General features: G+C 45.6%; 3 protein-coding genes across 4 annotated transcripts in view; 2 read left to right on the forward strand and 1 right to left on the reverse strand.

Moving 5' to 3' along the window:
• Nucleotides 1–1,207, forward strand: part of LOC144156098 (ADP-ribosylation factor-like protein 3) — a 32,221-nt gene extending 31,014 nt beyond the window's left edge. Inside the window, exon 5 of the mRNA XM_077687894.1 lies at nucleotides 633–1,207. Within this exon, the coding sequence (XP_077544020.1) occupies nucleotides 633–674 (42 nt within the window). The 3' untranslated portion in view covers nucleotides 675–1,207. The remainder of the gene's footprint in view (nucleotides 1–632) is intronic.
• On the reverse strand, nucleotides 779–7,372 carry LOC144156094 (isocitrate dehydrogenase [NAD] subunit beta, mitochondrial-like). Its single transcript, XM_077687890.1, has 9 exons — nucleotides 7,210–7,372; nucleotides 6,767–6,823; nucleotides 3,064–3,206; nucleotides 2,850–2,990; nucleotides 2,657–2,789; nucleotides 2,336–2,572; nucleotides 2,039–2,185; nucleotides 1,523–1,678; nucleotides 779–1,361 (listed from the first exon to the last, which is right to left on the reverse strand). The coding sequence occupies exons 1-9, from the start codon at nucleotides 7,258–7,260 to the stop codon at nucleotides 1,284–1,286; spliced, it is 1,143 nt and encodes a 380-aa protein (XP_077544016.1). The 5' UTR covers nucleotides 7,261–7,372; the 3' UTR covers nucleotides 779–1,283.
• A 118-nt stretch (nucleotides 7,373–7,490) lies between these two features.
• On the forward strand, nucleotides 7,491–13,266 carry LOC144156096 (protein TEX261). Of its 2 annotated transcripts, XM_077687893.1 has the most exons (7): nucleotides 7,491–7,617; nucleotides 7,659–7,759; nucleotides 8,013–8,092; nucleotides 8,179–8,332; nucleotides 11,773–11,840; nucleotides 11,911–12,025; nucleotides 12,986–13,266. In XM_077687893.1, the coding sequence occupies exons 2-7, from the start codon at nucleotides 7,690–7,692 to the stop codon at nucleotides 13,102–13,104; spliced, it is 606 nt and encodes a 201-aa protein (XP_077544019.1). In that variant the 5' UTR covers nucleotides 7,491–7,617; nucleotides 7,659–7,689; the 3' UTR covers nucleotides 13,105–13,266. The 2 variants fall into 2 exon arrangements, with proteins under 2 accessions (XP_077544019.1, XP_077544018.1); XM_077687892.1 differs by lacking the exon at nucleotides 7,491–7,617 and having other exon boundaries at nucleotides 7,620–7,759.
• Nucleotides 13,267–25,961: the final 12,695 nt, after the last annotated feature.

The raw sequence follows: 25,961 nt of genomic DNA on the forward strand, positions 1-25,961 counted from the left end.
AAGTAGTTCCCAAAAATCATTGGCAGAGAGCGGCTTAAATTGCTCGAGGCAGCTCTAGCCAGCTGCGACTGGGATTCAGGAGGACTTGATTCTTAGACCTGGAAGGAGGGCACCATCCTTAGGACAATTACGACACCTCTTTTGTAATAAACATCTCTCTTTCAGGGGAAAAGTATAGGCACCTGTAGATGCTCATTTCGGGCAGCGCATTTTTTTAACTGTGCTTTGTCAGATTTGTTTCCGCACATCATGTAACAAGGCAGCTAGCAAAAGTAAATTGGCTATTCAATTTTTTTTTAATAATTTGTCTTTTTTTTTTTGACTACCTGAACGCAAAAATTTACCTCTATCTGTCCGTCACTCGATTCAACTTCTTGCTCCCTCGCAAAAAGTTGGCCACGTATGTTTGCTTTGTTGCGAATGAACTGCTTGCATGGCCCATACATTTCCACGTTTCAGTTTGTGATTTAATATGACTTGACAGCTGGGCTTCAATTTAAACAGTAAAACATAAACTATGCATTAAGCATTAATCCGTGTAACTCTTACCTGGAGTTCCTTAACATGCACAAACTATTTTCCAGGAATGCAACTGTCTGTGTCAATTGACCTCGTGACTTGCTATTTTTCAGGATGGACTGGAGTGGGTGTGCAAGACCATCAAGAGGAAGTAACATGCCAGTGAAGAGTGTGCACATCCATCATCCCTTGTATATGGATAGCCTGGAGTTGCATAGGACAATGGCTGATGCAGCAGCGCTTCGATGAGTCAGGACAATTTCAAGAGCATTTTTATTCTGCACACAACGGAGCCAGAAGATAACAGCAGAATCTTGAAACACGCTTGTTTCCAGTGTTGCAAACTACAACCGTGTTCTCATCCTCTGGGTGCTTCCTGCTCTCTCACCACACTCGCCACTAATTCGCTTCTACAAGCACAAATTCGTGCCTTCCAGGAGCTATGAGAAAGGACTTGTGCACCCTGTAGAGATGCTTCGAAACAGCACTCAACGTTACCCTCTTCTCCGACTGCCTTACGGGAGCCCGTTCCAGTTCCTCCTGTCCTGATTTTACCCCAGCATCTATATGAAGCTAAAAGACTGTGAGCAAATTTTATTCTGGTGCCCTGCGTCAATTTTCGATTGCTTGCAACAAAATAGCTGTGGTGTGGGAAATGGGCCAATTAAAAGATGTGTATGCTTCACTACTGGCACAGAACAAGCGACAATGTCTTGGCAGCTAAGCAGCGCGACTACTAGTTGCTGTTGTCCCCTTCTCTGTCCCTAGTGTGGTAGGTTCTGGATGACTGCAGCAGTGAAATCAGTTGTACTGGCATAGCCACCAAGATCCCGAGTGCGAACCTAGGAGGGGGAGAAAAAAAAAATTGGGCATTGAAGGGTCTTTAAGTAGACTGAATAAGGGGTACGCAACAACTTCATGTTTTTTGGGACTACAAAACAGCCGTAAACTTTGGCGTGTGCACAAACTTTCACCACTCCACCTGCATGCCATTTATTCCTACCTTGCCGCTCTTAATGACCTTCTCCACAGCATCCTTCACGAGAGTGGCGTAATAGTGGAGGTTGACGTGGCGAAGCATTTGTGCTGCACACAGGAACATTGCTGTTGGGTTGGCGATGTTCTTTCCTGTGGCCTCTCCGAAGGTGTGCCGTGCACCCTGAGGGACAAATAGTCACAAGTGAAGCTACCTGAAGTCGTCATTTACGCTCCCTTCATGACAGTACCACTGCTTATAAAAGATCAGCAAAAGTTTGTATTTGTAGTCCTTAGATGCATCACACTATTGTTATCCATAGGTACTACACAGAAGCACAGTAGATGAAACACCTGTATCACCATTATTGTATCCGGGAGAGACATTGCACTGACAAGGTAACAATTATACTACCACAACAGCAGCACTCTGAAAAGCCTAAGTGCACTAGTAAACTAAACACGCTTCTCAGTGTAATCACATACTCAGTGCCTCGGATGGTTTACTGTGTAGCACAAGGATTGAGCCATACAGTACACTTACAGGCTCATAAATTACGCAGTCAGAGCTGTAGCTGGCCCCCGGGACCACACCTGCGCCGCCGACCAGACCAGCAGCCAGGTTGTCAATGATGTTGCCATACAAGTTTGGCATGACCATCACGTCAAACCGATGGGGATTGGCCACCAACTGGAAACAGAAAACTGCTGTATTCCAAGCCACCCTTGTTCACAAAAAACTGCTTGAAGGCCCCCATTGAAGTTGTGGTGGACCTCCACAAGCACAACCACCACACTCAACCAAGTATGAAGAAATGAGGAAGAAAGAGAGGCTGGCTACCTGCATGCAAGTGTTGTCAATGATCATGGACTCGAATTCGATCTGAGGGTAGAGTTCAGAGATTTCCTGGCAGCAGCGCAAAAAGAGGCCATCGCCAAGCTTCATGATGTTGGCCTTGTGCACCACTGTGACCTTCTTGCGGCCATGCTTGGTGGCATAGTCAAAGGCAAACTTGGCAATTTTGCGAGACTTGGTTTCAGTTACAATCTTAAGACATTCAATTACGCCGCGTACGCTCTGAAAGAAAGGAAAAAAAAATGCAATGCTCATCATAAAGCCTTAGATTTGCTCAGTGCTGGGCAGCACGTGAATTATGCATACCTCATGTTCAAGCGCACTGTATTCACCTTCTGTTTGTTCACGAATGACAAAGAAGTCAAGGTTATTGTGCCGAGTCTTGATCCCCGGCAGGCTGCGCACATGGACGACATTTGCAAACAGGTCCAGCTGGTTTCTGAAATTTCCCAGATGGGTAAGTCACTTGCACTAGAGAAACAAAGGGAGCAACTTTTACCTGATCTTCATGTTCAGTGTCTGCAACTCTCCTGTATGGGAGATATTTGGCGAGGATAAAATTCCTTTGAGTGCAATGCCATTCTTTTGGACAGACTCTATCACACTTTCAAGGGGTGCACTTATTGTGTGATGAATCTCGCTGTGACAGAAAGAGAGAGAGAGAGAGAAAGAACATAAGCCCGCATCCTCCGTGAGGCAGTTGCAGTACATACCTCAAGAAGAGCTCTTCAAACTCGATGGGAATACTGATTGCCTCGAAGACCTTTTTGACGGCATCAGCAAGCTCTGGTCCAACACCATCCCCAGGAATGAGTGTGCATTTGATCTTAGCTTGAGGGCGTGAAACCGGTTCTTGCTAAACAAAGTGAGGCAGAGGCAACAAAACACATGAGGTGTGTTCTCGTGAAATTGTCACGAGAGGCAAGAAAGTAATATTACATTGCATAAGCAGTAAAAAAAAAAAAAAATGTGACCTCATCGATCATTTCATACTAGAAAGAGCTCATTTTTGGTTTACAGCTGGCAACGAGGCCTTACAATGTCAAAAAAAAAAGTGACAAGTTCTGAGAAGCTTTCTTCCAAACTTAATAAAAATTCCTATACAGTGATTCACTGCTCAAAAATGCGAATCAGAATAGGAAAGGTCTGGGGAACTAAAATTATTTTAGCTTGAGACGGTAACATCCATAGAAGGAAAGGCACCTCCATTGAGAGCTCAATGCACACTGGACAAATAAAAGTCAAGCAGACGGTAAGATGCATACAAGGAAAGTCATTTTTATAACGAGCCGAATGCACAATGAACAAATAACAAAAGGAAAGCATAGAAAAGACAAATCTGCTGCTCCATTCTCCGTTGGCCCTTTAATATTTCATGCAGCAGGACGTGCAAAGCTACAAACAACTAGAGAATTCCTCTCCATTAAATGAACTAATGTACCCCCTTTTCCGCAAAAGGTCCATACAGCCAACTCTACACAACAAACATTTTGAAGGTTAATTGAATTCAAGATACTTTTTTTGCATACATGCGTATATACAGACGAGGGTCCCAAAGCCATAAGGCTGAAACGGGGAATCCACAATTCTTCCTCAACTTCTACATCAAAGACATAAATACTATGACTTCTTTAGTGAACCTTGCAATTTTTGAAACTATCACTCCACAAGCAAAGCATGCTAAGATCTTGTCCTATACATTTTTTTATATATACGATAAGATTTCTGAATGGGGCATTCATTGGTGTAAGCAACAAGCAAGGATGCTAAAACTACACACCCACACACATGCACGCAAGTTTCACCTGCCATGATGACTCAGCGGCTCATGCACTGTGCTAATGAACCTGAGGTAGCTGGTTTGATTGCTGCAGCTGTTTGTCCATTTGAGTTGTAAAACAAAAATGCTTGCATGTCAAAATGTTCAGGTGACCAAAACTAGTTTGTAGCCCAACACTACAGCACACACGTCATAGCACATTTGCTCCTTTGGCATGTAAAATCCCCATCTGACCTCAGTAAAAGTTTATTCATTGAAATTGTTTCTTTCATAACAATTGAACCCCATTGTACCAGTATCAAAAGAAACTGGAAAGCAGTGCGATTTAATCAGTTATTCAGCATACGAAATCCACAATGTGCACGAAAACCTTTTAAGGAGGCATTTACACTATTATTCAATACATGTAATTCCAGAAGTCCTAGTTTGAGTAGACTTAGAATGATTGTGTGTCTTGCATATAATTTACTGCTCATACTCAGCTGTTGACTGTCTTTCTCGCCGTGTCTACACGGCGTACATGCACGTGGAGCTTTCATTCACTACACATAGTGGTGCTTACCCCCAGCTGTGACCACTTCTTTTTAACAACACGAAGCTTTAGAGTGTTTTCATCTTACAGTGGCCACATTTTTCAGTAGAATGAAAACTGCATCATTCATCATAACACTGACGAAATACATGGCAATAAAGTCAGTCAAAAAGGAGTTTTTCAGTGGGGCATTCTTATATCCAATTGGAGGTACGAAATGTGGTTGGAAACGACAGTGCAAAGGAAGCAGAAGCAGCTTTGCCAGTAGCCATAACAAGAGATTGGAGTTCCCGTTATTTTTTTAAATTTTGTAAGAACTTACTGGAATTCACTTTCTATCAAGAAATTTGCAGCGTATTCATACATATTTATTGATGGCAGCTGTTTTTTAGCATTTCCAGTTTTTTTATGACTTCAAAAATTGGTAACTTGTACTTGCGTCGGGCGTTACTAGCAGGTAGCAGTAACATTGAGTCTTTACTGTCGCAAACACCATAAAAGAAATGATTTGCCATCTGAGCTGGCTAGACTGCATGCACATATGTGCTCAGAGGTTTTTGGCACAATTTTTTATTTGTAATTCCCATCTGAGATGAAGCTGGACAAAAACTGTGCCGCAGCTTTTGAGAAAGGGGGCCCCGCACAGCTCGTTTACCAAAACGGACCCTGGCTTTGTCTAGCACAGAAGCAGAATCGTACCAGACAAACAACGCCCTCGTTTGCCAACACAAAGAACAGCATTTAAAAAACACAGTCACTCCAAAGTTTGGCCTTCAGATTCTGATCGAAATGCACTACAGGGCTGCATGGGCTTACGGCCAATGTGATGATCTACCTAGTACTGCTCTGACCAGCCCTAACCAATCACTGAAATTCGCACTTTTCAGTGTAAACCGAATTCCTGGCATTGGAATTAACCAACACTTACTAGTAAATATAGAAAAATCCAATCTCTAGCTGCAACCACATTTTCTTTTTGCAACAATCGCTTCACAATATTGCATGCATCACCCAAACGTTAATGTCCAGTCCCAGTCCGGTGATTTACACACTACACGTAGTTTGGACACCAGATAATAGGTTTATTAAACACACCCACGAAAACATAGCCAGTGTAGTGTGGGGCGGTCATGTCTTTGTGAATAAGTGACTGATAGTAGTGTGGCATGCATCCACAGGAAACGACCTCGCAAAAAGACACCGTTAAAAGCAGCAGAACATTAAAAAGGAACTAACTCCGACTTGATGTAGCACCACTAATACCATTTTCCGCTGGTCGACCTACAACAAGTTGCTTTTTTCATCCACAGTGTATTATCCACGTTTCTCTGTTTCATGTTCAAATAAATTTGTCTCAGTGCAAAGTGCTTAGTCTGTCTCCAGTGAAATATGGAATGCAGCTAGGTCTGATAGTGCTTCACTCGCTTATTTTGGTTTTCACTTATTTTCTACCACATTTCGATGATCTGCGGTAAATTTCACTGTCGCTCTAAATTGACTAGTGGAATTCACCATAACAGGTTGACTAGATTGTTTGCCTGTCATGCAGCGTGATCAATGGTTGCAACCTGCTGCTGTAAGCCTGGATGTGGGTTAAGTCAGAGTAATTTGTTTCTCGAGTCAGGGTGTTCATGCCCCATTGTAGTTTTCTAGAATCAGGTCCATTCAGATTGTACGCACAAAGGAACAGCTCTGCCCTTAGCCTTCAAAGGAAATTCACGTCTGAAAACTGCAATTAATAAATCAGTGTAAAGAAGTTTTTTTTTTTTTCCCCAGGCATGGTTCGTGCATGGGTAATTCGTTGTTTCTAAAATGTGCCGGCAGGAACTGAGATGCTGTTAATGGAAGATGCACACTACCACGACCAGCTACGAGATCTCATCCACTACCCATATATGCACTCACCGATATCTGGGTGTGGGGCAACACATGTAAAAAGAAAGAAAAAAAAAACGCCGCGGTTTGTTACTTAAGAGACCAAGGTAACAGCAAGGTCATAAACCATAAGACGAGTTTCCACCCGTAAGCTAGAATGGGACAATCAACTACCTAAAATAAGATGTGCAATTAGCAAAATTACACGGGCATATACGCATGCACTTACCACGGCTTGAAGATGACCAGAAGTGGCCACTAAACATCTCTGGGGTTGGTGGCCACTCTGCAACCGTGAAAAAAAGGCAAAACGTTCACGTTCAAGTTCTCAGAATTAAAACAAAAGTGTTACCAATGAGAATTTAGCGTTCGATAGCCGGAAACAACCTTATTTTTATAAAACTAAACATCTTATACGAAAGCATAGCAAAGTTTTGTCACGCCCACGAGTTCTTAAAAACAACCGCAACACACCAGGCGAAGCGAAGCTTCGATTAAAAATACATGCAAGTTGTCTTCCCGCAGATTCATTAAATTATGCTTGAAAGGAATGTAGGCGAAATCGCAGTCCTGATGCCGCATTGAGCAAGTAGGACACAGTACACATTTTTTCACACATACGATTACGACATTAGGTACGAATCGACACATCGTAAGTAGAGCTGAACGTACAAGAGTGCATAACTTGGTACAGTTCTTCAAGAGTGCACGAAAATTGATCATTGTATCGGCGATCACAGGGGCCTTGCACTGCGGCAAGGTGAAACCAGAAGGTTCAAATAAAAAAAATCAGACACAAGAAAGATCGACGAAGCGACCCCGTGCGTCCGAACTATTTGCGGTTTCGCACTCACACGCTCACACTACGCTCACGCCCTCAAACCACACACGCTGCAGATTACATTTCTGCTTGCGTCCATGTTTAAAGCTTTTTTTACGCTTTGAACTGAAATTTTAAGAAATACTAATTAAATAAAACTAATATTGTCAAAGTGACAAAAAGTGGACCTGCTCCTAGCACTTCTAGGCCATATTCGGCGAAAAGCGAAATCCAGCGTGGCCGACAGCTGGCAACAAAAACACGCCAGGGCGATCGGCTCATCGCAGCCGACAAATTGCGTGGGTCTGGTTGACTCGCGTTTTCATCACAAAATGCTTTATCTGTATTTATTAAGTTGGGTGGCAACATTCATCCAAGTATGCTTCTCTGTTTTGGCAGTGGGTAAGTCGTCATGAGCTCTCTTAACAAAAATAGTCGTCTTTGCTTTCCCCAAAGGTGTACCGCAATTGAGTCTGAAAAGGCGTTCTTGCTGCCTGCAAGGTCCATAAAACAGCAAGATATAAATCGCATTGTCGGAAGTCATCGCCTAACGTTAATGTTTTCTGTATGGCTGCCTACAAGAATTATTACATTGTATTTTGATGACGCGGCTGTGTGTGCTTTTCAAATGTAAAGAATATCGTTGCCATTTCAGCGGCTGGCCTTTATTACTTGGCCGAGCTTGTGGAAGAATTTACCGTTATGACTGGGAAGATTATCAGGATAATAATACTGGTATGGCCATTTTTCTAGCATCTTATGCAATCGTTCCCCCCAAAAGCTAGGAAGCTGTACTTACATGATGCTTTGCTTTCTCGTAGATGACGTTTGCCGTTTACGTCGGGCTGTTCGTATTTGAAGACCTTCCCATAACTCTTATTGGCTGCGGCTTGCTGAGTCAAGTGATGCATTTGCTGGTGTTGCGCACCTTTCCGTTCTTCAACCTCTATTCAGTGCCTTTCGTGTCGGCCTCGGGTAAGGCGCTCTTACATTCTTCCTGCAACACATTCTGTTAAGAAAAAAAGGAACAAGCACTGTGCAATGACTTGTCGCACGAAGTGTCTGTGTCCCGTCTTCCTTGTGGTTCCCTTCGGGGTGTTCATTGCAAACCGCAGGCTTTTGATGACTTGTATAGTAGTTCTAGCACATATCGAAAAATCTACCCCGCTGAAACGTTTATTTTCGTGATATGCATTGACTATTCTGCAAACCAGATCACAAAGTAAACTTACACTTTATTCTGTGGACCAGACCACACGGTATGGTCGCATTAGGTTAGGCTACAACAATGCCTAAAGCGACAGAGATATATTTGAAGTGGGCAAGTATTCAGTGGCAAAATTTGTGCTCTGGTCGATCGAATAAAATGTATGCCTATTTTTGGGTCTAGTTGAAAGAATAAAATGGAAGTTTATCCTGTGGTCTGATTAGAGCTCAAAGTAGGGGATCCGTACGATTCAGCCTGCACCTCATGAACGAGTTCACAGCAGTTCATTGCCGGTTCCGCCATTTTGCATGAACAGCGGGACTAGAGCTCCACTTTTTTCGTCTGCTTCTGCAGCTCCCCGGCAAGGAGTGCAAGCAAAGCCATGAACTCGTTGTGCATTCGACTGCACCGCCAGTGAATTGAATGGCCCATTTCGGGTGCCGTGAGCTACACTACTGAAATGAGTGGCCAAGTACTGCACCGCCTGAACTGGTTCACGTGGTGCAGGTGAATTGAATGGGCCCAATGTCAGGCTAGGTTCTGCTCCAGTTCACTGAATGAAGTGTATGCCTATTTTGTGGTCTCGTCTATGGAAAGAAACGGAAGTGGTCTAATTAGGTTATGTTAGGTTTCGATTAAAGTATTTGGTGCAAAACTTTGCCATCAGAGAAGTGCGAAAGCTATCTGACATCAAAACTGCGTCAAAACCTTTGCTGAAAGTGTGTCCAACGCTCACTGAAGGTGCGTTCCATTGATCGTCAAACCTTAAAAGACCCAATTCGCAAACGAAGAACGAACCCATGCGAAGATATTTCGAGCACTAAGTGAATGCATCTAGGAATGGAACGATCTAAATGTCTTCCGATAAGTGGTTTATTAGATAAAAGTATACTGTTGTACTCCTTCTACATGATTGATGCGTGTATTGACGTATCTAGAAGGGTTCCTTTTACACGATTGTCAAGTAACCGTTTTGACACAATGAAAGCCCGGTTTCGCGCATGCGCCGTGCGTGCAGAGATCTAATCAGAGTTTTCGGTTGACCAGCCATAGAATAGAGGACCTCATCCCCGATGAAGAGGTAGGTGATAAGCTGACAACTGTAGAAAAATACCGGGATTCTATCACACGCATTGTCTTCTGCCCTGAAAGTCATCTTGCAGCCGCATGTCCTTTAACAACGATCGATGCGGTAGAGGCCATAAGTTCACCTCAAGAACGAGTTCAAGTTTGACTGCCGAAACTTGAGATCCAACCTTTTGACAGAGAATTTATACAATGGCCTACATTTTGGGACCAGTACGTGTTGACACGTTAGAACCCATGGCTGGCCAATGTTGACAAATTCAAGTACATGTGCAGTTATCTGAAGGGGAAAGCGCACGGTGTCATCAATGGATTACCAACTAACGAGAGCTACCCCATAGCCATTAAAGTGCTGCAGCAATGATCACATGAGCTGGTCTATCACAGCAAACCGGTCTAGGGGGACATGCATTACTTTTTTGAGAGGACGCCATCGGTCCCACTAAGAAAGCTTTCGCTTTGAAAAATGTGTAGTCTCATCCACAAAAGCATAAGATTATAGGGACATTTAAGTACTTATGATGTACTGCATGTGAATGCTTTAGTTTGCAACTGCCAGATATGTCGTCTCATTGTTATGCATTAGTGCTCAATTGCCGAATTTGTCCTTTCGTTATCATTCCTTTCTCCTTTTTTTTTTTTTTTCTCTCACTTCGTTACTGTGCTTCAGTGCATACCCGCATTCACATTGCCAAGCAGAGGACATGTAACGGGAGCGTACTTTGCTACTCGCCGAATTGCTACTTCTGTAATCAGCGTGCTCAGATTACACACCGCAGTGGCTCTGTGGCTAAGGCGTTGTGCTGCTGAGCATAAAAACGTGGGTTCGATCCCGACTGCAGCTGCCATTCTTCTGATGGAGGCGAAAAACGAAAACGCCCATGTGTGAAGATTTCAGCGCATGTTAAAGGTCTTCAGGTGGTCAAACTGAATGCGAAGCCTTCCACTATGGTGTGCCTCATAGACCAGGTGTAGCAACCCATAATATGTTTTTTTTTTTATCGAAGCTTTATATGCATAGGCAAAAGCAGTCGTGTGTACTCAGAAAACTTCTCCTTCACAACCCGGTAAGCATGAATGAAAAAAACCACGTTGGAGAGGAGTTGAAAGTAAGTGGAGAGGGCGTGGCTGGATTTATTTCGCTCGTAGCACAGTGGGTGCGCCATGAGCTACTGCGGGAAGAACAGATTCAGCGATAACTGCGGGCAGGGGCGGAACAACGTCACCGTGGCAATGGCAAACACCGGCCGCACGTTACTTTGAAATAGGAAAACCAAGTGTCATATGTACTTTCGAGGAACAGGCACTTGAAGCGACGCCGTGAGCAGGAACGGGAAGGAAAGAAAATACCACAACCATGCAAAGTTAGGAGTAACACGTTAAAACACACATGTAAACACCAGCCGCACGTTACAGCTTTGCCGGTTAAGCATCTGTATGAAATGCTTGAGTGCATTTTTTTTTTACCATAGTCAATTTAATCATGTAGGCCTTAGTAACGTCTGTAACAGGTTTCCAAGTCAAAGGCCAGAATGCATTCACTAGGCCCATCTTCAGTTGGCTGAGGTCAATGAGCTGTGGTCGTGGAGGTGGTGGTGGGGACACGTGCTTGCCTCTAGGTTCGATTCCCTCCCACCCAGACCAAGATTGACCTGATTTTCCTTTAGACTCAATTGCTTCACTTCGTTTGCAGGAGCTTCCCTGAGAAATTTGGTATCAATCCCAGCATTCTTTCACTTGTTTGTTATTCTTTGAGCCATCGGTTATTTTGTGTGGCATGTTTTGGTCATGATGATGCTAGATTTTCTGCGTACTGAGTTAACTCGCCAAGTGAAAGCTTATCTTGTGTTCTGGTCCACAGATTGTAACACTGCCTTTACCACATAGAGAAGTGAAATAGAGCAGAAGTAAACCAGAAAAACTAGACAAGCCTAATTGAACATGTTTTGACTACGGCGTGCTGAATGGTACTTGCTTTACTTCAGCCCTCGGAAATTTTCTATAGTAGTGGCATTTGAGCTTCCTCTTGTCAAAAATACTTGCTGGTCTATTACATCAGCGCCACTGCAATTATGGTACACGTAACCTAACGTTATATTCTTTTTCTTCATTTTTTTTTCAGCACTTGTCATTGTCAACCACATCCTTGCATTCAACTTCTTTTCTTACAAGGCTTATGCCTTTAGTGAGGTAAGCATATGTAGCCAAGTTTGAGGCTCCTCTTGAAAATGGGCTTAAGTAACAGCAGCTTTTTGCGCAGGTACTTGCGTACTTCACCATCTGTCTGTGGCTGGTTCCATTTGCATTTGTGGTCTCCCTGAACGCCAATGACAGCGTCCTTCCAACACTTGCTGAGAGGAGGCCACTTCTCAGTGGTAAGCGTATTGAGTTAAATTGATAGATACTGCACATAGTGTAGCCAAAATCTCAAGGGGCAGAGGGGGGGGGGAAGGCACTTTCCTGTTTTTTTTTTTTTTTTTTTTTATTATTATTTGTGGAAGTGGTGGAAGACAACCTCTTTGACCGCAACCCATTTCTACATGGTGAGGGTGGTGAACCATTCATATTTTTGGGGTGGTTTGATGCCGGAACACCCCCACCCCCTTCTCTCCCCGACCACATGATCAACCATACAATGCTGCCATGTACATGCATTTTGGGTTCACTAACAGTGCCAGTACCTCTTTAATAACATCTGCTAGATTGTCGTCGCTAAAGTTATCAAGCTCCATGTTTAGTGTAGTAGTGCAATAAGCTATCGATACTCCGTCAACACCTGCCGGTTTATGACTACTGGCCTGTTTAGCAAAGGAAGGACGGCTCTGCGTATAGGATGAGAGCGGCTTACAAGGCATCAACAATGGTCAAGGGAGAAACTAGCAGAGCGTGAGTTTATTGGTCACTGAGGATTGGTCAACCGAAAGCTTGCCAGCCCGAGATGCATTTGCCTCTACAACACCACAAGTCACTTTTCTGAACTCGTGTTGTGGAGGCCATAAACAAAGGATTTTCTGTGTTCTAAACAGGGCCCTTCCCACAAAATATTTGTATGTTTCAAGTAAAATTGCCGCTAAAAAGTTAGTTTTGGCTAGCAGGATAAGTTGGGAAGGAGGTTGGGTTTTTCAACCTCTCCCCCCCCCCCCCCCCCCCTCCCTTGCTCCTTTCCAGGAGAAGTCCCTAGGTGATAATCTAAATGGTTCCTGGTTTGAAGCCTGTGCACTTGTTTGCCTTGTGATTGCATTCTTTTGCAGCACTGCTCATCAAAATGCGGGTATTCTTTTTGTGAGTGCAGAACTGTGTTGATGGTGTGACTGAATTACTGCTTTGCTTTTCAGATGACAACGATGTTGTCTCCAACTACTTCTCTCAGCGAAACAAGCGTTATGGTTTGCTCTTCTTCTTCAACAAGGCCAAGGAGTCGATATTGCCTCAACGCATCAAGAAAGTGTTCTGAGCAGCTAAGCTGGAAGACAGCCACTTGTTTTAATGGGACATGCCCGTTGTTCTTTATGTAAATATGCACATCGAGACTCTTGGTATGTGTGGTTGCGTGTGCGCTGCGTGTGTGTGTGCAGCTTTTATTTGTAAGTAGGAAAATAAAACCCTGCCAGCAAAATTTGCTTTGGAGTTCTTTACTCAAAACACCTGGCCTGGCAGTCGGTGGCAGTTCCTAACTGGAGATCACATTTCTGAGCGCTGCCGTAGCTACAGAGGCAAGCAGGCCACACTTCGTGATGTAATTAAGCCCGTCTTTGTTCTGCAGCAGCTGTTCCTGTCCTTCTGAGTATTCTGGAGACTGAAAAGTGAAAAAGAAAAGTAAGTTAGCAAGAACAGCTTAGAAATGAGCCTTTTGTACTCCACTTTTCATATGCCACTCCATTTGATTTTCGAATATTTGTACCAAGTATGTCTGAGTGTACTGCAGTAGACTGTCGTTAAAAAGCCACTTCACCGCAACAGCCAGCCAAGTTCTTCTTTATTTATTTATTTATTTATTTATTTATTTTTGCTAGTCTAGGTGTGCAGATAGCAAATAAAAATTGGGAAATAAAATTTGGGAATTGGCTGTTTCATGCAATGCACAGTGTTGGAAAGACGGGCTGAGATCACTGAGCAGTGCAGTGCGTGAAGGTTCCCATGCCTAATGACCGAAAGCATTAGTGTATGAAGTATGCCCTGGGAACCCTTCAAGATAAGCCATTACAAGTTGGGTACAACAGTACCAGTTCGACTGTTGGTTTCTCAAGTTTAGGCAGTTAGAACCTGTTGTAAAATTATTGAAGCCGTAACAAAGCTGTACGAATGAAATACTTTTGCCGAATAATAGGTCTCTACAAAGGCCACAACAAATTCACTTGTATCCACCTTTAGGTGCTCGATTCACATTCTGAAGGCCCTGGGTTCGATTACCGCCCAGTCCGAAATTTTGCTAATTTTCTTTATTATCTTTGCGCAGAGGCTCCACGCTTTCCTTCTCTAGCTTACCTCTCTCTTTTACCACCCTTTCTGCTCTCTAATCTTTCATCCCTCCCCCCGCACTGGGTTGTATGCAGGCGAGCCCCCAGATGGGCTCAATAATATCACCAGTGCACTTCCTTTACTTTTCACCCGAACCACCATCTCTCTCTCTCTCTTTGCGCCATAGGCCATTTGCAGAGCCGTGTCGCTGCTGCGCTTACTCGTACGCCAGCTTTTCTGCTCAATAAGCCATTTAGTGCTTCAAATTGAAACCAAAGAAGAAATCTCAAGGTTATGGCCCTAGTCCATTGAAGGGATAAATAACGTAGAGAGAGAGGCCCCTGAATGCATTGCAGAAAGTGTGAAGGAAATTGCGTCATCTTTTTGCGGCGCCCTTCGGTTCTCTCGGGATTTGCGTGCACGTTTGAACGTAATTAGCGGCGGGGCAGGCTGGTGCGGATGATTTCCAAGAGATTTCGCCATTTCGCCGTATCCATTGGCTTCTTCGGCGTTTGAATCAGTGGCCCAGCCAGCTGCTAAGTGAACTGTAGCAGCGGTGAAGAAGACGAGGCGCAGCGGGGGATATTGGGAAAGTGTAGTGGGTTCCTCGGGCATCCTAACATAGCCATGGCGGGAGCGGCTTCGCAAGCTTTTATTTCCTCCAAAGACTTCACAAAACGTGACGTCAGGGCTCCTGAGTATTATTTCCTCTATTATCCTCATCCACCTTGCATTGTGCGGCGATCACCGAAACAGTAATGTCCATGTGCTCTCCACGCCGGGTCCCCACTTGCTACGTTGGTATCCCAAAAAATCGCGTTTACGCCATCTGTGTGGCCAGTACTTTGCCAAAATTCAGTGAATAATGCGGTATTCTCTTCTCATAGATATACTAAAGATATTAGTCCGCGAGCTCGAAATGACTGGCTGACGAACAGGCAAACACAACTTGCAAAGAAAACGTGCGGAACGTGAACAGAATAACGGAGCAAACGTTAATTTTTTTTTTTAATTTAAAGAATCGAAACCTTAAAAACTTATTTACTCATCCCATGTTATCAATACATAATATTTATACGAAGCGATGTTTGGGGTGAAACTGAATGTCCTTTAAAATCAGAAAGTCTTAGTTTCGGTTTCAGAAACTTACTCCCTTTCGGATCGGAAATTAATCGCTTCGCTTGTGGAAGGTTATCCTGCACGTGCATCCCTTATATATGTCTTCTTGTGTAGGTTTCCTCTCTTCCCTGATTTTTTAATGCTTCTAAAACGTATGCAGTGAGTACGGAATCGCACACTTTCTTGTAATCTATAAATATCATGCAAAGGGGTTTTGTGCACTCTGCGGATTTTTCTATCACTTGGCTGACGACATGGATGTGATCCATGGTTGAGTACCCTAGACCCAGCCTTTTATCTCTGTTGATGGAAATCCAGGCTGTCACCTATGCGGCTAACTATAACTTTGGTAAACAGCTTGTAAACAACTGAGAGTACGCTGATGGGTCTGTAATTCTTGAGGTCCTTGAGATCTCACTCCTTATGAATCAGAGTAATATTGACGTTTTTTCCGGGCTATGGACACTTTTTGAGTCTTCAAGCATTCCGAAAATAGTACATCAAGTTTTTCCAGTACAATGTCTCCTCCCTCCGTCAGAAGATCGACGGTTATGCCATCGCCACCTGCAGCTTTTCCTATTTTCATGCCTTTGAGAGCCTTTCGAACTTCCTCTTTAGTTACTATAGTGGGACATCGCAAGTTGAGCTTGTACTCTCAGTAGTTTCCCCTGGTCTATCGTCGCTGGCATACAGCCTGGTGTAGAATCGTTCTGTTACCTTAATTTTCTCGTCCATGTTGTGCATAATGTTTCCCTGCTCAGCTCTGAGTGCGTACATTCTGTCTTTGCCGATGGCAAGCTACCTCTTAGTTGCTTTCAAGCTGCCCCTATTTGCAGCGTTTCCTCGATCAATGCCATGTTATATGCATGAATGTCTTTTGTTTTATTTCTGTTAATCAGTTCTGACAGCTCGGATAATTGAATCCGATCCACCGCACTTGACATCTTCATATTCTGACGTTTGGCAATTACTTCCTTCGTTTTCTTAGTTTTCCAGTTTGTTCTCTACATGTTGCCTCTCACCAACGTTTTTAGATTAGGTCAGTTTGCAAACTGCGCCTCGAGAGGCGGCACCATTTTGTCGCCATTCCGAGTGGTGGCGCTGGCGTTGCGTTGAGATCTAGTTTGGGGAGCGAAGCTCGCCCAGGCCATGTGTTTTCGCTGTGCTGTTGGTGCTCGCCTGTTCGTCACGTCTGTATTAACGTATTAGCTCTGTGTTGTCATCGTGCATACATATTTTAGTGGATCTCGGAAGCGTCGGTGTGGTTTGTTGACGTGCTGCGCGCCGGGCTGCCGTTCGGGGTATGCTTCGGAAGCGGCCAAGTCCGTGCAGCGGCATTTCTTCAAAGCGCCGAAGGGTCCTGACGGATTGAAAGAGTGGGAAAGCGCGATTCCGCGTAAAAACTTCAAGGTTACGCCATAAACATACGTTTGTGACATTCATTGTGAGTCTTCAGACATCGTCAACTGTTACGAACACGCCGTGAATGGTCAAACTGTAAGGATACCGTAAGGCAGGCGGACTCTGAGGGACGGCGCTGCGCCCCGTATTTTCCCTGACGTATACCTGAGCATCTGTCGCCACCAAAGACGTCAAAGTCATGCCGAAAACCACATAAATGGATGACAGTGGTTCCCACCTATGTTGCGTCCTGCCAAAATGATGGATCTTTGCGCGAGGAAACTGGCGTAAGTGGCGCGAGTGGCGTAGAAGCGCCGATGTCAGCACGTACGTTGGGAACTGAGCTGTGGTTCGCAGTTATGCAGGAATTCAGCAAATGTCCGACATTTCAATCGTAGAATGTGAAGGCTTCGCCTAGGTTATCTTCTACAAGCTCGAAGATTCTGGGTGCAATTGTGCTGATTGAGAAGGGTGCAGTAGTGGGGCAAAACTTGTCGGTTGAAGTTAATTCAAGAGGTTTGCTTGTCCCGCCCTGTAGCTACAGCGATAAAAATGGGAATATTCACCCTCAGCTGACTAGGCAGAAGAATGTAGCAACATTTATTCGCTACATTGTTGCCTTAAAGATCAGCCCTTGGAACAAATGTTGCCTGTTTGCAGACGTTTCATCCACAACAACTGCCGTGAAAGGGCATGAAGTGTGTGTGGTACAACATATTCCCGGTGCTGTCAGATCAGATCCCTACCCGGCGCGGTGGCCAAGGCGCCGTGCTGCTGGGCGCAAGGACTCGGGTTCGATTCCCGGCCACGGCGGCCGCTATTATAGAGGCGGAAAGCGAAAACACCCGTGTGTTCGAGATTTCAGCTTATGTCAAAGATCCCCTACGTGGTCAAAATTAATCCGGCGCCCTCCACTACGGCACGCCTCATCGCCTAGCTGTGAAGCGTCGGCGCGTTAAACCTCTTATAAATCAATCTGACTAGTCAAAACCGAGAAGTGTTGCCTATCTGTAGATTGCAAAAAGAAACGTGCAGGAAAAATCAACGCAGAAGACAGCATAAGCGATGGCTCAGCGGAAAAACTACCAGGTTAAACGCTTTAAAAAATCGGCATATCAGGGCTACAAGAAGATAAATGAAGTCTAAACGCTTTAAAAAATTGGCATATCAGGACTACAAGAAGATGAATCAAAGTTTCTGTGACCCTAACAGATAGTCCATCAGATTTACGAACCAACAAAAAAGAATAGCAGTACGACAAACATTCTCATCGGAGAAAAAACGTTAATTTCTTTTAAGAAACCACATTTATACCTGTCAGAGAAATAAAAAAAAAACATTGGTTTAATAATTGGTTCAATTTTCTTTGTTAACAGCGAAGCTGTTTAACAAATCGTAATTTTTCGTGTCCGCAGTTAAAAATACCAAGAATTTGCTGAGCGCGCACGTCAGCACTTGGTTTCCAATCGGCTCACTTGATCAGTTTTGTTGGGGTTGTAAATATGTTCTTGTGAAAACGTACCTACTGCATTTGCTTCCAAAGCATAAATAAAAATGTCGAGGCGTCTTTTCTTGATTCCAAGTAGATGGCTGACTATTGTAGGCTTTCCGGCAGTTTCAGAAATGTAAGACGTGTTCGGGTATGCTTTAAACATTATTTAGCTATAAGGGATCCCGTATAAAGCGCCAGTCCTGTCCGTTTTCTCTTACATGTGTCCTGTTCTTTAAAGCGCTAATCCCAGATGGTAAAGGATCCCGTACTGGGGAAAAATAAATAAATGGAACGGGAAGCAGCCGAAGACAAGCGGACTGTGCAGTGTTTGCCTTGCCTTTTTTTTTTCTTAAGTACAGCTTGTTTCTCGTTATAATGTCGATAAAAATGTAAAGCTCTTGTCACTAAAGCGTAAGAGTAGAGCGAAGTCTGATTTCGCATGTCAAAGAAGAACATTAACGGTGTGCGGTGGTCGTTCACCGGCGCCTTTCCAAGCAAGGAGTAGCAGACGACGCGCCGAGACCGATCTCAACGCTACCGCAGCGCCACCGCCTGGTCGGCGACAGCACCGGCCCGCGCCGCGGTGCTTGGAAGGCCGCGCTCTTTGCCAACTGACCTAATCTAAAAACGTTGCCTCTCACACAGCTGCTGCTGATTCACTGAGTGCCGATGTTAGGTTGTCATTTAGCCTGTCTACACTTACCTCGTTCTGCTCGTTAAAAAGCGAGAATTTGTTTTGAATAGTTATTTCGAACTCCTGCGATCTCCATGGCTCTGACTGATTCCATGCGGGGTTTCCTAGTTTCTATAAGTTTCGTTCTTTCTCTCCTGAGATTCAGCCTTAGCCTGTATTTAACCATCCTGTGATCGCTGTTCCGAATCTTACTTAGGGCCGTATTCTGAGTCCCTCCTCCACTCCATTAGCTTCCTCCACTCGGCTGAGGAGAGGATTCCGCAATGCTAATGCATGGGCAAATCGACACACGCGCGCTCTTGCTTTTCGCCTCCATCAGAAAAGCGGCCGCCGCGGTAGGAAATCGAACCCGCGTCCTTCTGCTCAGCAGCACAACGCCATAGCAACTGAGCCGCCGCGCCGGGTCAAAACCGACAAACGAATGTCACTGCAGCCGTGCGCGGCAACGTGGTCCGCGGAACACTACTCTCGCTCTTATGAAACGAAGCTTTCTACCTCTACCCCCCAAGGGTTCTGTCGCGACCGTTGGTGTCAACAGAAAACTCCCGCGAACAAATAAGAGAAGTTACGACACCGCGGGGAATCGAACCTGGAACGAATTGAGAAACGGAGCGAGATCCCCGTTGTCTTACCGATTGAGCCGCGAGCCCACGCGGAAACGAGAGAGAGAGAGAGAGAGAGAGAGAGAGAGAGAGAGAGAGAGAGAGAGAGAGAGAGAGAGAGAGAGAGAGAGAGAGAGAGAGAGAGAGAGAGAGAGAGAGAGAGACTTTATTTTTTTTATATTATCGCAGTGGTTTGGGTGGCATCCGTCAGCCGCCTCTGTCCAGGCAGCTGCTGGTAGCACTTCGGATGAAGGTCACCAGGTCCCGTTGATCTTGGGGATTGCAGGCGGTAGCTAGCCACTCCTTAGTGTGATGTGTTCCGAGTGCTGAGGTGTTAGTGCATTCCCTCAATATATGTTCTTGGTTAAGTATGGCGTGTGCATTGGCTGCACTGGGGGGGGGGGGGCGCTGGTGGTGGTGCCATGTCCATGCTGGAGTTTGTAGTGTGTTTGTTTGTGCTTGTCTGAGTAGTGTTTGTTCTTCTCTGTCCAACAAAGGATATGGGGGGGGGGGGTGAATACTCCATCCTGTCGTGGGGGTACTGTCTCATTTTGATACGACGTTGGGGGTGATATTTCAGGGTACATACATGGTCAGCGGGAGCCCGGATGAGTGCTTCACGGGCGAGTTGATTGGCTCGTTCGTTCCCAGCTAATCCCATGTGCCCAGGTACCCAGTGAATTCTAGCCTGTCCTTTTACTGTGGCTAAAAGTTCAGTGCCGATGGAAAGGTGATTCCGCTTGCAAGTAGGTGACATGCCTTCTTGGAGTCCGTGTAAATATTTGTAAGCGTGGTGGGGGTCGTCGTTCGGCCAATTGCGAGTGCTATGGCTAGCATTTCAGCTTCTTCCGGAGTGGTACAGCTGGTGTGCATCGAGCATTCGTCCTCTTTGAGGTGCGTATAGGCTATTGCACACATAGGTCCTTTCTTGGCTGCATCCATGTGTTTTTGGTGGGGATCTCTGACAACCTTCTTTGAATAAAATGCCGCTCTAATTTGTCGTCGAGATGGATTCCTTTCTTTGTCCATGTGCCGTGGGATGGGTGCCACGTGTAGTGCTTGAGGATGTCTTGCTTGATGGGGGTTGTAGCGACCTGGGTGGGGATTGGTTGGTATCCGAGTTCTGTGAGTATAGCTCGTCCCGAGTGAGTGCTGTTTAGCCGCATAACCCTAAGCACAAGTAAGACATGGCGTATCTTGAAAGCCCTCATCCATCCAGAAGCCACCAAGACCATGACTAGGAACAAAATGCAAACGCTAATTGATGAGCACGAACATCCGCAAAAAAATGCCGAAAAACTTACAAAAAGAAATAACAACTGAAGAATTCTTCAGTTGTTATTTCTTTCCTCACGTGTTATTTCTTTCCTCACGTGTCACTTTCTTTCCGTATTTATTGCCCGTTCAGTGGCAATAAACTCAGTTGTTAGTCAGCGCCCTGTCTGTGTGCCCTTTCTGTAGTCCTGTTTCTAGCGCTGTTTTATAAGTTAGTTATGTACCAACTGGCCCGCCTTCAATCTGTGTTGCAGTCGATTCCAAGTTTGACTGCCCTTGCCTGGTAAGCTCTTTTCACCTGCGAGTGCATTGCAAGCAGACCACTGCGGCCGCATGGCTGCTTTCATATTGTCAGATCACTGAGCCTGGCACCAGCTAACCGAATCCCATATGCCTTCAACAGTCTGTTTTTTTCTTCTATTGACATCTTTTGCAACGACATGGTCCTTTTAAAACGCTCCTTGAAATTTTTGATATTTTGAATGCGCATGTTGTGAGAAATCGCACCTGCACTTTTCCCCCTGTTCTTGTGTTCCTGCACCAAAAGCACCACCTTGCTTATGCTCGTATGTGTTCGTTAGAGCATGCTCTACCCACGACCTCTGAGCTCCTGTTATTCAGGAAATGTTTTGCCTTCTTTGATCACTCTGGTATTTTCTATATATTTACACGTTTATTTTTGCCCATTTTAGATGCGGAGCATCTTATAGTCTGGGCATGTCCCGCATCGGCGTCCGCACTCACACTGCGCATGCGCAACTCTCCTCCTTCCCTCTCTCCCACAGATGCGCGATACTCCCGCCACTTCTTCTCTCGTACCAGCTGCGTGCACTTCGCTTTCGCTTCTCCCGCGTTCTCGCTTCTGCTTTCGCGGCGCATGCTCGGCGCTTGCGCATCTCTCCTCCTCTGGTCTCCTCTCCTTCAACCTTGAATATAAATCGGGCAGCGGGCTGCGCGCGTTCAGTTCAGCGCTTGCTGCGGTTGACTCCACTTCACTCCGTTCTTCCGATGAAGTGTGATGGAAGCAACCGTTGTGTTCGTAGTCGAATTTGGGGGAAATGTAGGTGAACCCTGCGATGCCCCGCATCTACTCAGCGTTCCCTTCGGGAAGATGGGGCTAATTTTTTTTATTTGTTTCCCTCCCTACATGTTGTCTTTTTGTATGCTTTGTATTCATGTAATCAGTGTATCACCTGAGAAAACCCAGCGCTGTTGGTGAGCACTTCAAATAAATAAATAAATAAATAAATTTAGAAAGTATTCTTGTTTTATTATTTTTGTCTTATGTGGTATTTTGTGTGTTAAATTTTTTTTATTTTCGTTTGTTTTTAAATATGGCGTAGCAGTACCAAGACCCTATGGTTGTTCCTGGGCACCCGAAATAAAGATTTATTGTTGTTATCATTATTATTATTATTATTATTATTATTATTATTATTATTATTATTATTATTATTATTATTATTATTATTATTATTATTCTAACGAAAGGAATGAACGTTTATTTAACCTAGTCTGGACTGGAGCTACCGAGGTCTTCATATGGGTATCCTTGTCGAATATTCGGAATCGGCTCGGCATAACGAAAACTGCAGACGTGGAAGCAAATCTTGCAAAGGGTCGTCGAGCGGTTCCATTTTTTTAGTGAAAAAATATGTCTGGGTCGTATTCAAGCTGTCCCGCAAAATCCGGCGCCATCTGCGAGCGTTCAGTCAAACAGTGCGGCGTTTTGGCCACCACGGCGTGGCCAAAAGTGCGGGCCCGGCTCGCTTCCATGCAGCGCGTGCGTGGCATTAGAACGGCTCAATAAAAGTAAATCATGCGTATAAATACTTGGAATACGTACGCGCTACGCCACAGTTTTTTGTAGAAATTAGCAAAGCCCCACTTACTCGTCTTTAGCACGAACGGCAGGGCGACGTAGACCACAAAGGTCAAAGTGAGGACAATCATTTCGAGTCCTGCTGTCTGCCAGGTTCGTGGTATCACAAGCGGAGTCTTGCACTGCCCGCGCGAGAACATCTAGGCTGAATGGCAGAAATAAACAGCACCGGTGCGACAATCGTGCGTGGCCGTGATCAGCATGGGGCTGGATGGCTGCCTCGCGCCGTGCACTTTGGCAAGCCGGGACACGAACCAGACAACGGCGTACTTTCAAAGGACCATGTGGTTCGCCGATTTTGTCGGAAAGTGAGGCCTCAATTTACATGGGCGTCCTTTAAATTTTCGTGCCACACAGTGGAGCGCAGCCCCTGTTCACTTCATCGTCGACTGCGAATGCGCGTGATCTAGGTGCTGCCGCAAGGGCAGAGAGGTGGCTCGGCTGGGGCCATGAAAGAGCGAGGGAACTGTCTTTAGTGAAATTTCCGAGGCTAGCCTGGCAAATACTCCTAGCCTTCTATGCCAGGCAGTTGCAAAAAAAAAAAAACCGATCAATTTTATTATACGGTGATGATGATGACGATGATTGCGATGATCCGCATGCTTACGTAGAGTTTTTAACAGACGCTGGTGCTCAACAAAGGACACTAAAATTACATAAGGAAGTAAACAAAAACAAAGACAAAGGGGTCGAAAAGAGAGACAGGACATCAGCGCTTTGTCCTGTCTTTTCTTTCTTATGCGTCCCATCTACGTGCGCCGTAGACCCCTTCAAGATGCCCTACCAAACATTGTCGTGAACTTGGGATTTATTTAACCGGGTAATGACCCTTCATTTGGTAAAATGGTCGAGCTAGGGGCATATTGGCTTCCAACCTCTCCACTGAATAAACCAGTTAACCTACCATAGCACCCCATCCTCGTCGAACAGTGAGACGAATGACATTGGCTATACAACATGCCGCTGGAACTGCAAGCAAAGCGAATTCAAATTGTAGCCGGCGCTGTAAGCTACCATGAAGATAACATACAAGTTTGTTGTATTCGAAAGAATAGGTGCTTTATAGTGCCCGCAGAGCTCGTCCGGCACCAAACAATGCTTTATTGCAATAACACTGAAACGCGGGCTAGTTGGTGACCATGTCTTCGTATCTCCGTTTAGTCCTCGTTTTTTCGTGTGCGCAAAAGTTACAGCTATGGATGCTTTATTCACTGAGAAATTACACAGTTTATGCCAAAATTTCAATTTTCCCGTTAAATAGTGTGTTTTGTGACGTCAGCGATGACGTGTCCAGGGCAGGTATTTGAAAGGAATGTTAAGTATGTCGACTAAGGCTGCAGTGAACGACGAAACGATCGTTGCTTCGTTTACCATTTACTTCGTTTACTCTTCGTCCAGTGACTGACCCTTCATCCGAGTCGCCCAGGAGTCTGGAACACTGTCGTTCGATCCAAGCCTGGAGACGAGCGTCTGCCGAGCTCTTTTCTTCAAGAGCATACCCCCGGACAACGGTTGCTAACCTTTATCCATCGGGATCTCGGACCCCCGGCCGAGAAGCTGTTACGATTCAGCGCGCCGGTATACCCTATGCGCGCATGCTTCAAGTTTCGTGTAGTGCGGGGATGCACCCTGTGCTTAGTGGCAGAGCCCGCCTTCCTCGAACATGCTACGACAAGCTGAAACGTGTCTGCCACGTGGACGCCTCGCTGGCGGTGATTCATGCCCGCGGCAGTTGCAAAATACAAGACAAACTGTTCTGGTGGAGACGTGTAGAGACTTGAATCTGCAAGCGGACGCCGCTCGCCGAGACCTCTTCCCCCTTCTCTCAGACTCAACGTGCACCGGCCTTCACGAGACCGGTAAAGAGTGTTCGCGTGTGTCTGTACTCTTTTCGTGTCGTGTGCAAAGCATTGTGAAAGCTAACTGACCATTTGCGCTTCGGATTATTAATACGCGTTCCCTTCGAGCGTGTTCTATTTGGTCGACAGCATCGGATCCTGCTGTTGCTCTGTTCCAGTCGTGCTGTAAGCTCGCCCGGAAGGGTGCTGTTCCTGTATCGTCATTGTTAATCTCTCGCCATGCAGTAAAACCGTTAAGTTTTGTCTTCGGCTCTTTGTCGTTAGCACCAAGGCAGCTGTTTCTGCTCGTCGCTCGTCCACCATGCTACCACAACATGACGGAGGGAACGGAGCCCGGTTCGGGGACTCCTCCACCAATGTAATACTGGTCAGGGTGCATGGCTAAGAGGTCTCTTCCTATGAGGTAGCGCGCGACGTCCAGGAAGCGCACATCACCAGTTGCCGGTTTATGCGTTCACGGGAGGGGGGTGGAGGAAGAGAGCGTGAACGCGCAGCTAGGCTTCAGCAACATTCATACATAATTTGGGCTTCATGCCCTCACCGATGACATGTCAGGTTTGCTGTTGGGAGGTTTAAAGTGAACGTCTGACGGCCCAATGCGAGCGGTCTGCTGTATTCCGTGGTCGAACGGTTTGGGTTGGTGTGTTGCAACGCGGGAGGGAAACACGTTTGTCCGCTAGCTTGAGTCTTTACAAGTTTCATTCAGCTAATTGGCTAGGAAGTATGCTCAATCACAAATTGCAAACAAACGTGTTTTGTTTCGTGCACTCATTGGACTGCATCCAGCTCCGCTGGTCATTCATCTTCACAGAGTGGAAGGGCACTGAATCTTGACGCAAACGTACCGAAGCGCGATGCCCTATATTTACTTCCACTAAGCCGGGCACTGAATAGCTCACCGTACTCATAATTCCCGAGGCCTTTGACAGGCAATGGGAAGCCTCGGATGGCAGCGCTGCAGCGTCTGTATAAGGCGCAGTGGCGGGTCAAGACAGACAACGAAGAGCAAGGGCGACCAACCAGGGGCACCGCTGTCTTATCCCGCAGACACTGAAAGGGCTGCTCAAAAGCCCGTTCAGAAGTAGTTGTGTACAGACACAGCTGAGCGCAAACGTTTCGGTGCTGCTACAAAACCGGTGGGAAGCCGTACTGACGTAAGGCGCTTAGTAAATAATGTTGCATCCGGGAAGGCGTACCCGAGACGAGCTCCGTCGCCTCCGACATGCGTGTGGTAGCGTGGTGAAGCGAGCGGCCAGCAAATGTTGCTGCCTCGAAAAAGACCAGAAGCCGAAGGCAAACTTAACTTGTTTACTTCATAGCGAGAGATGGGCCGAAGCCAGACAAGAGCAATGCCCCGACGGGCGAGCTTACAGTACAGGACTCGAGCAGAGTGACAGCATTGATTCACTGCTCAAACAGGAATGAACTACAGTGCTTGGGGGGTCTTCATCATCATCATCATCACAGCCTATTACGCCCACTGCAGGGCAAAAGCCTCTCCCATTATTCTCCAATTACCTCGGTCCTGT

The sequence above is a fragment of the Haemaphysalis longicornis genome, unplaced genomic scaffold (assembly GCF_048455015.1).
Source record: "Haemaphysalis longicornis isolate Haplotype H1 unplaced genomic scaffold, Haemaphysalis longicornis Haplotype H1 scaffold_1, whole genome shotgun sequence".
NCBI classification, from domain to species: Eukaryota; Metazoa; Arthropoda; class Arachnida; order Ixodida; family Ixodidae; genus Haemaphysalis; species Haemaphysalis longicornis.

Excerpts from the sequence above, each read along its gene's own strand:
- LOC144156094 (XM_077687890.1), bottom strand. The coding sequence starts at position 7,260 with ATGATCAATTTTCGTGCACTCTTGAAGAACTGTACCAAGTTATGCACT. Across the intron at positions 2,186-2,335 it reads TTGACAACACTTGCATGCAG|TTGGTGGCCAATCCCCATCG; the intron begins GTAGCCAGCCTC and ends TTCTGTTTCCAG. Across the intron at positions 1,679-2,038 it reads ACTGCGTAATTTATGAGCCT|GGTGCACGGCACACCTTCGG; the intron begins GTAAGTGTACTG and ends TTTGTCCCTCAG.
- LOC144156096 (XM_077687893.1), top strand. The coding sequence starts at position 7,690 with ATGCTTTATCTGTATTTATTAAGTTGGGTGGCAACATTCATCCAAGTA. Across the intron at positions 7,760-8,012 it reads CTTCTCTGTTTTGGCAGTGG|CGGCTGGCCTTTATTACTTG; the intron begins GTAAGTCGTCAT and ends TTGCCATTTCAG. Across the intron at positions 8,093-8,178 it reads TTATCAGGATAATAATACTG|ATGACGTTTGCCGTTTACGT; the intron begins GTATGGCCATTT and ends GCTTTCTCGTAG.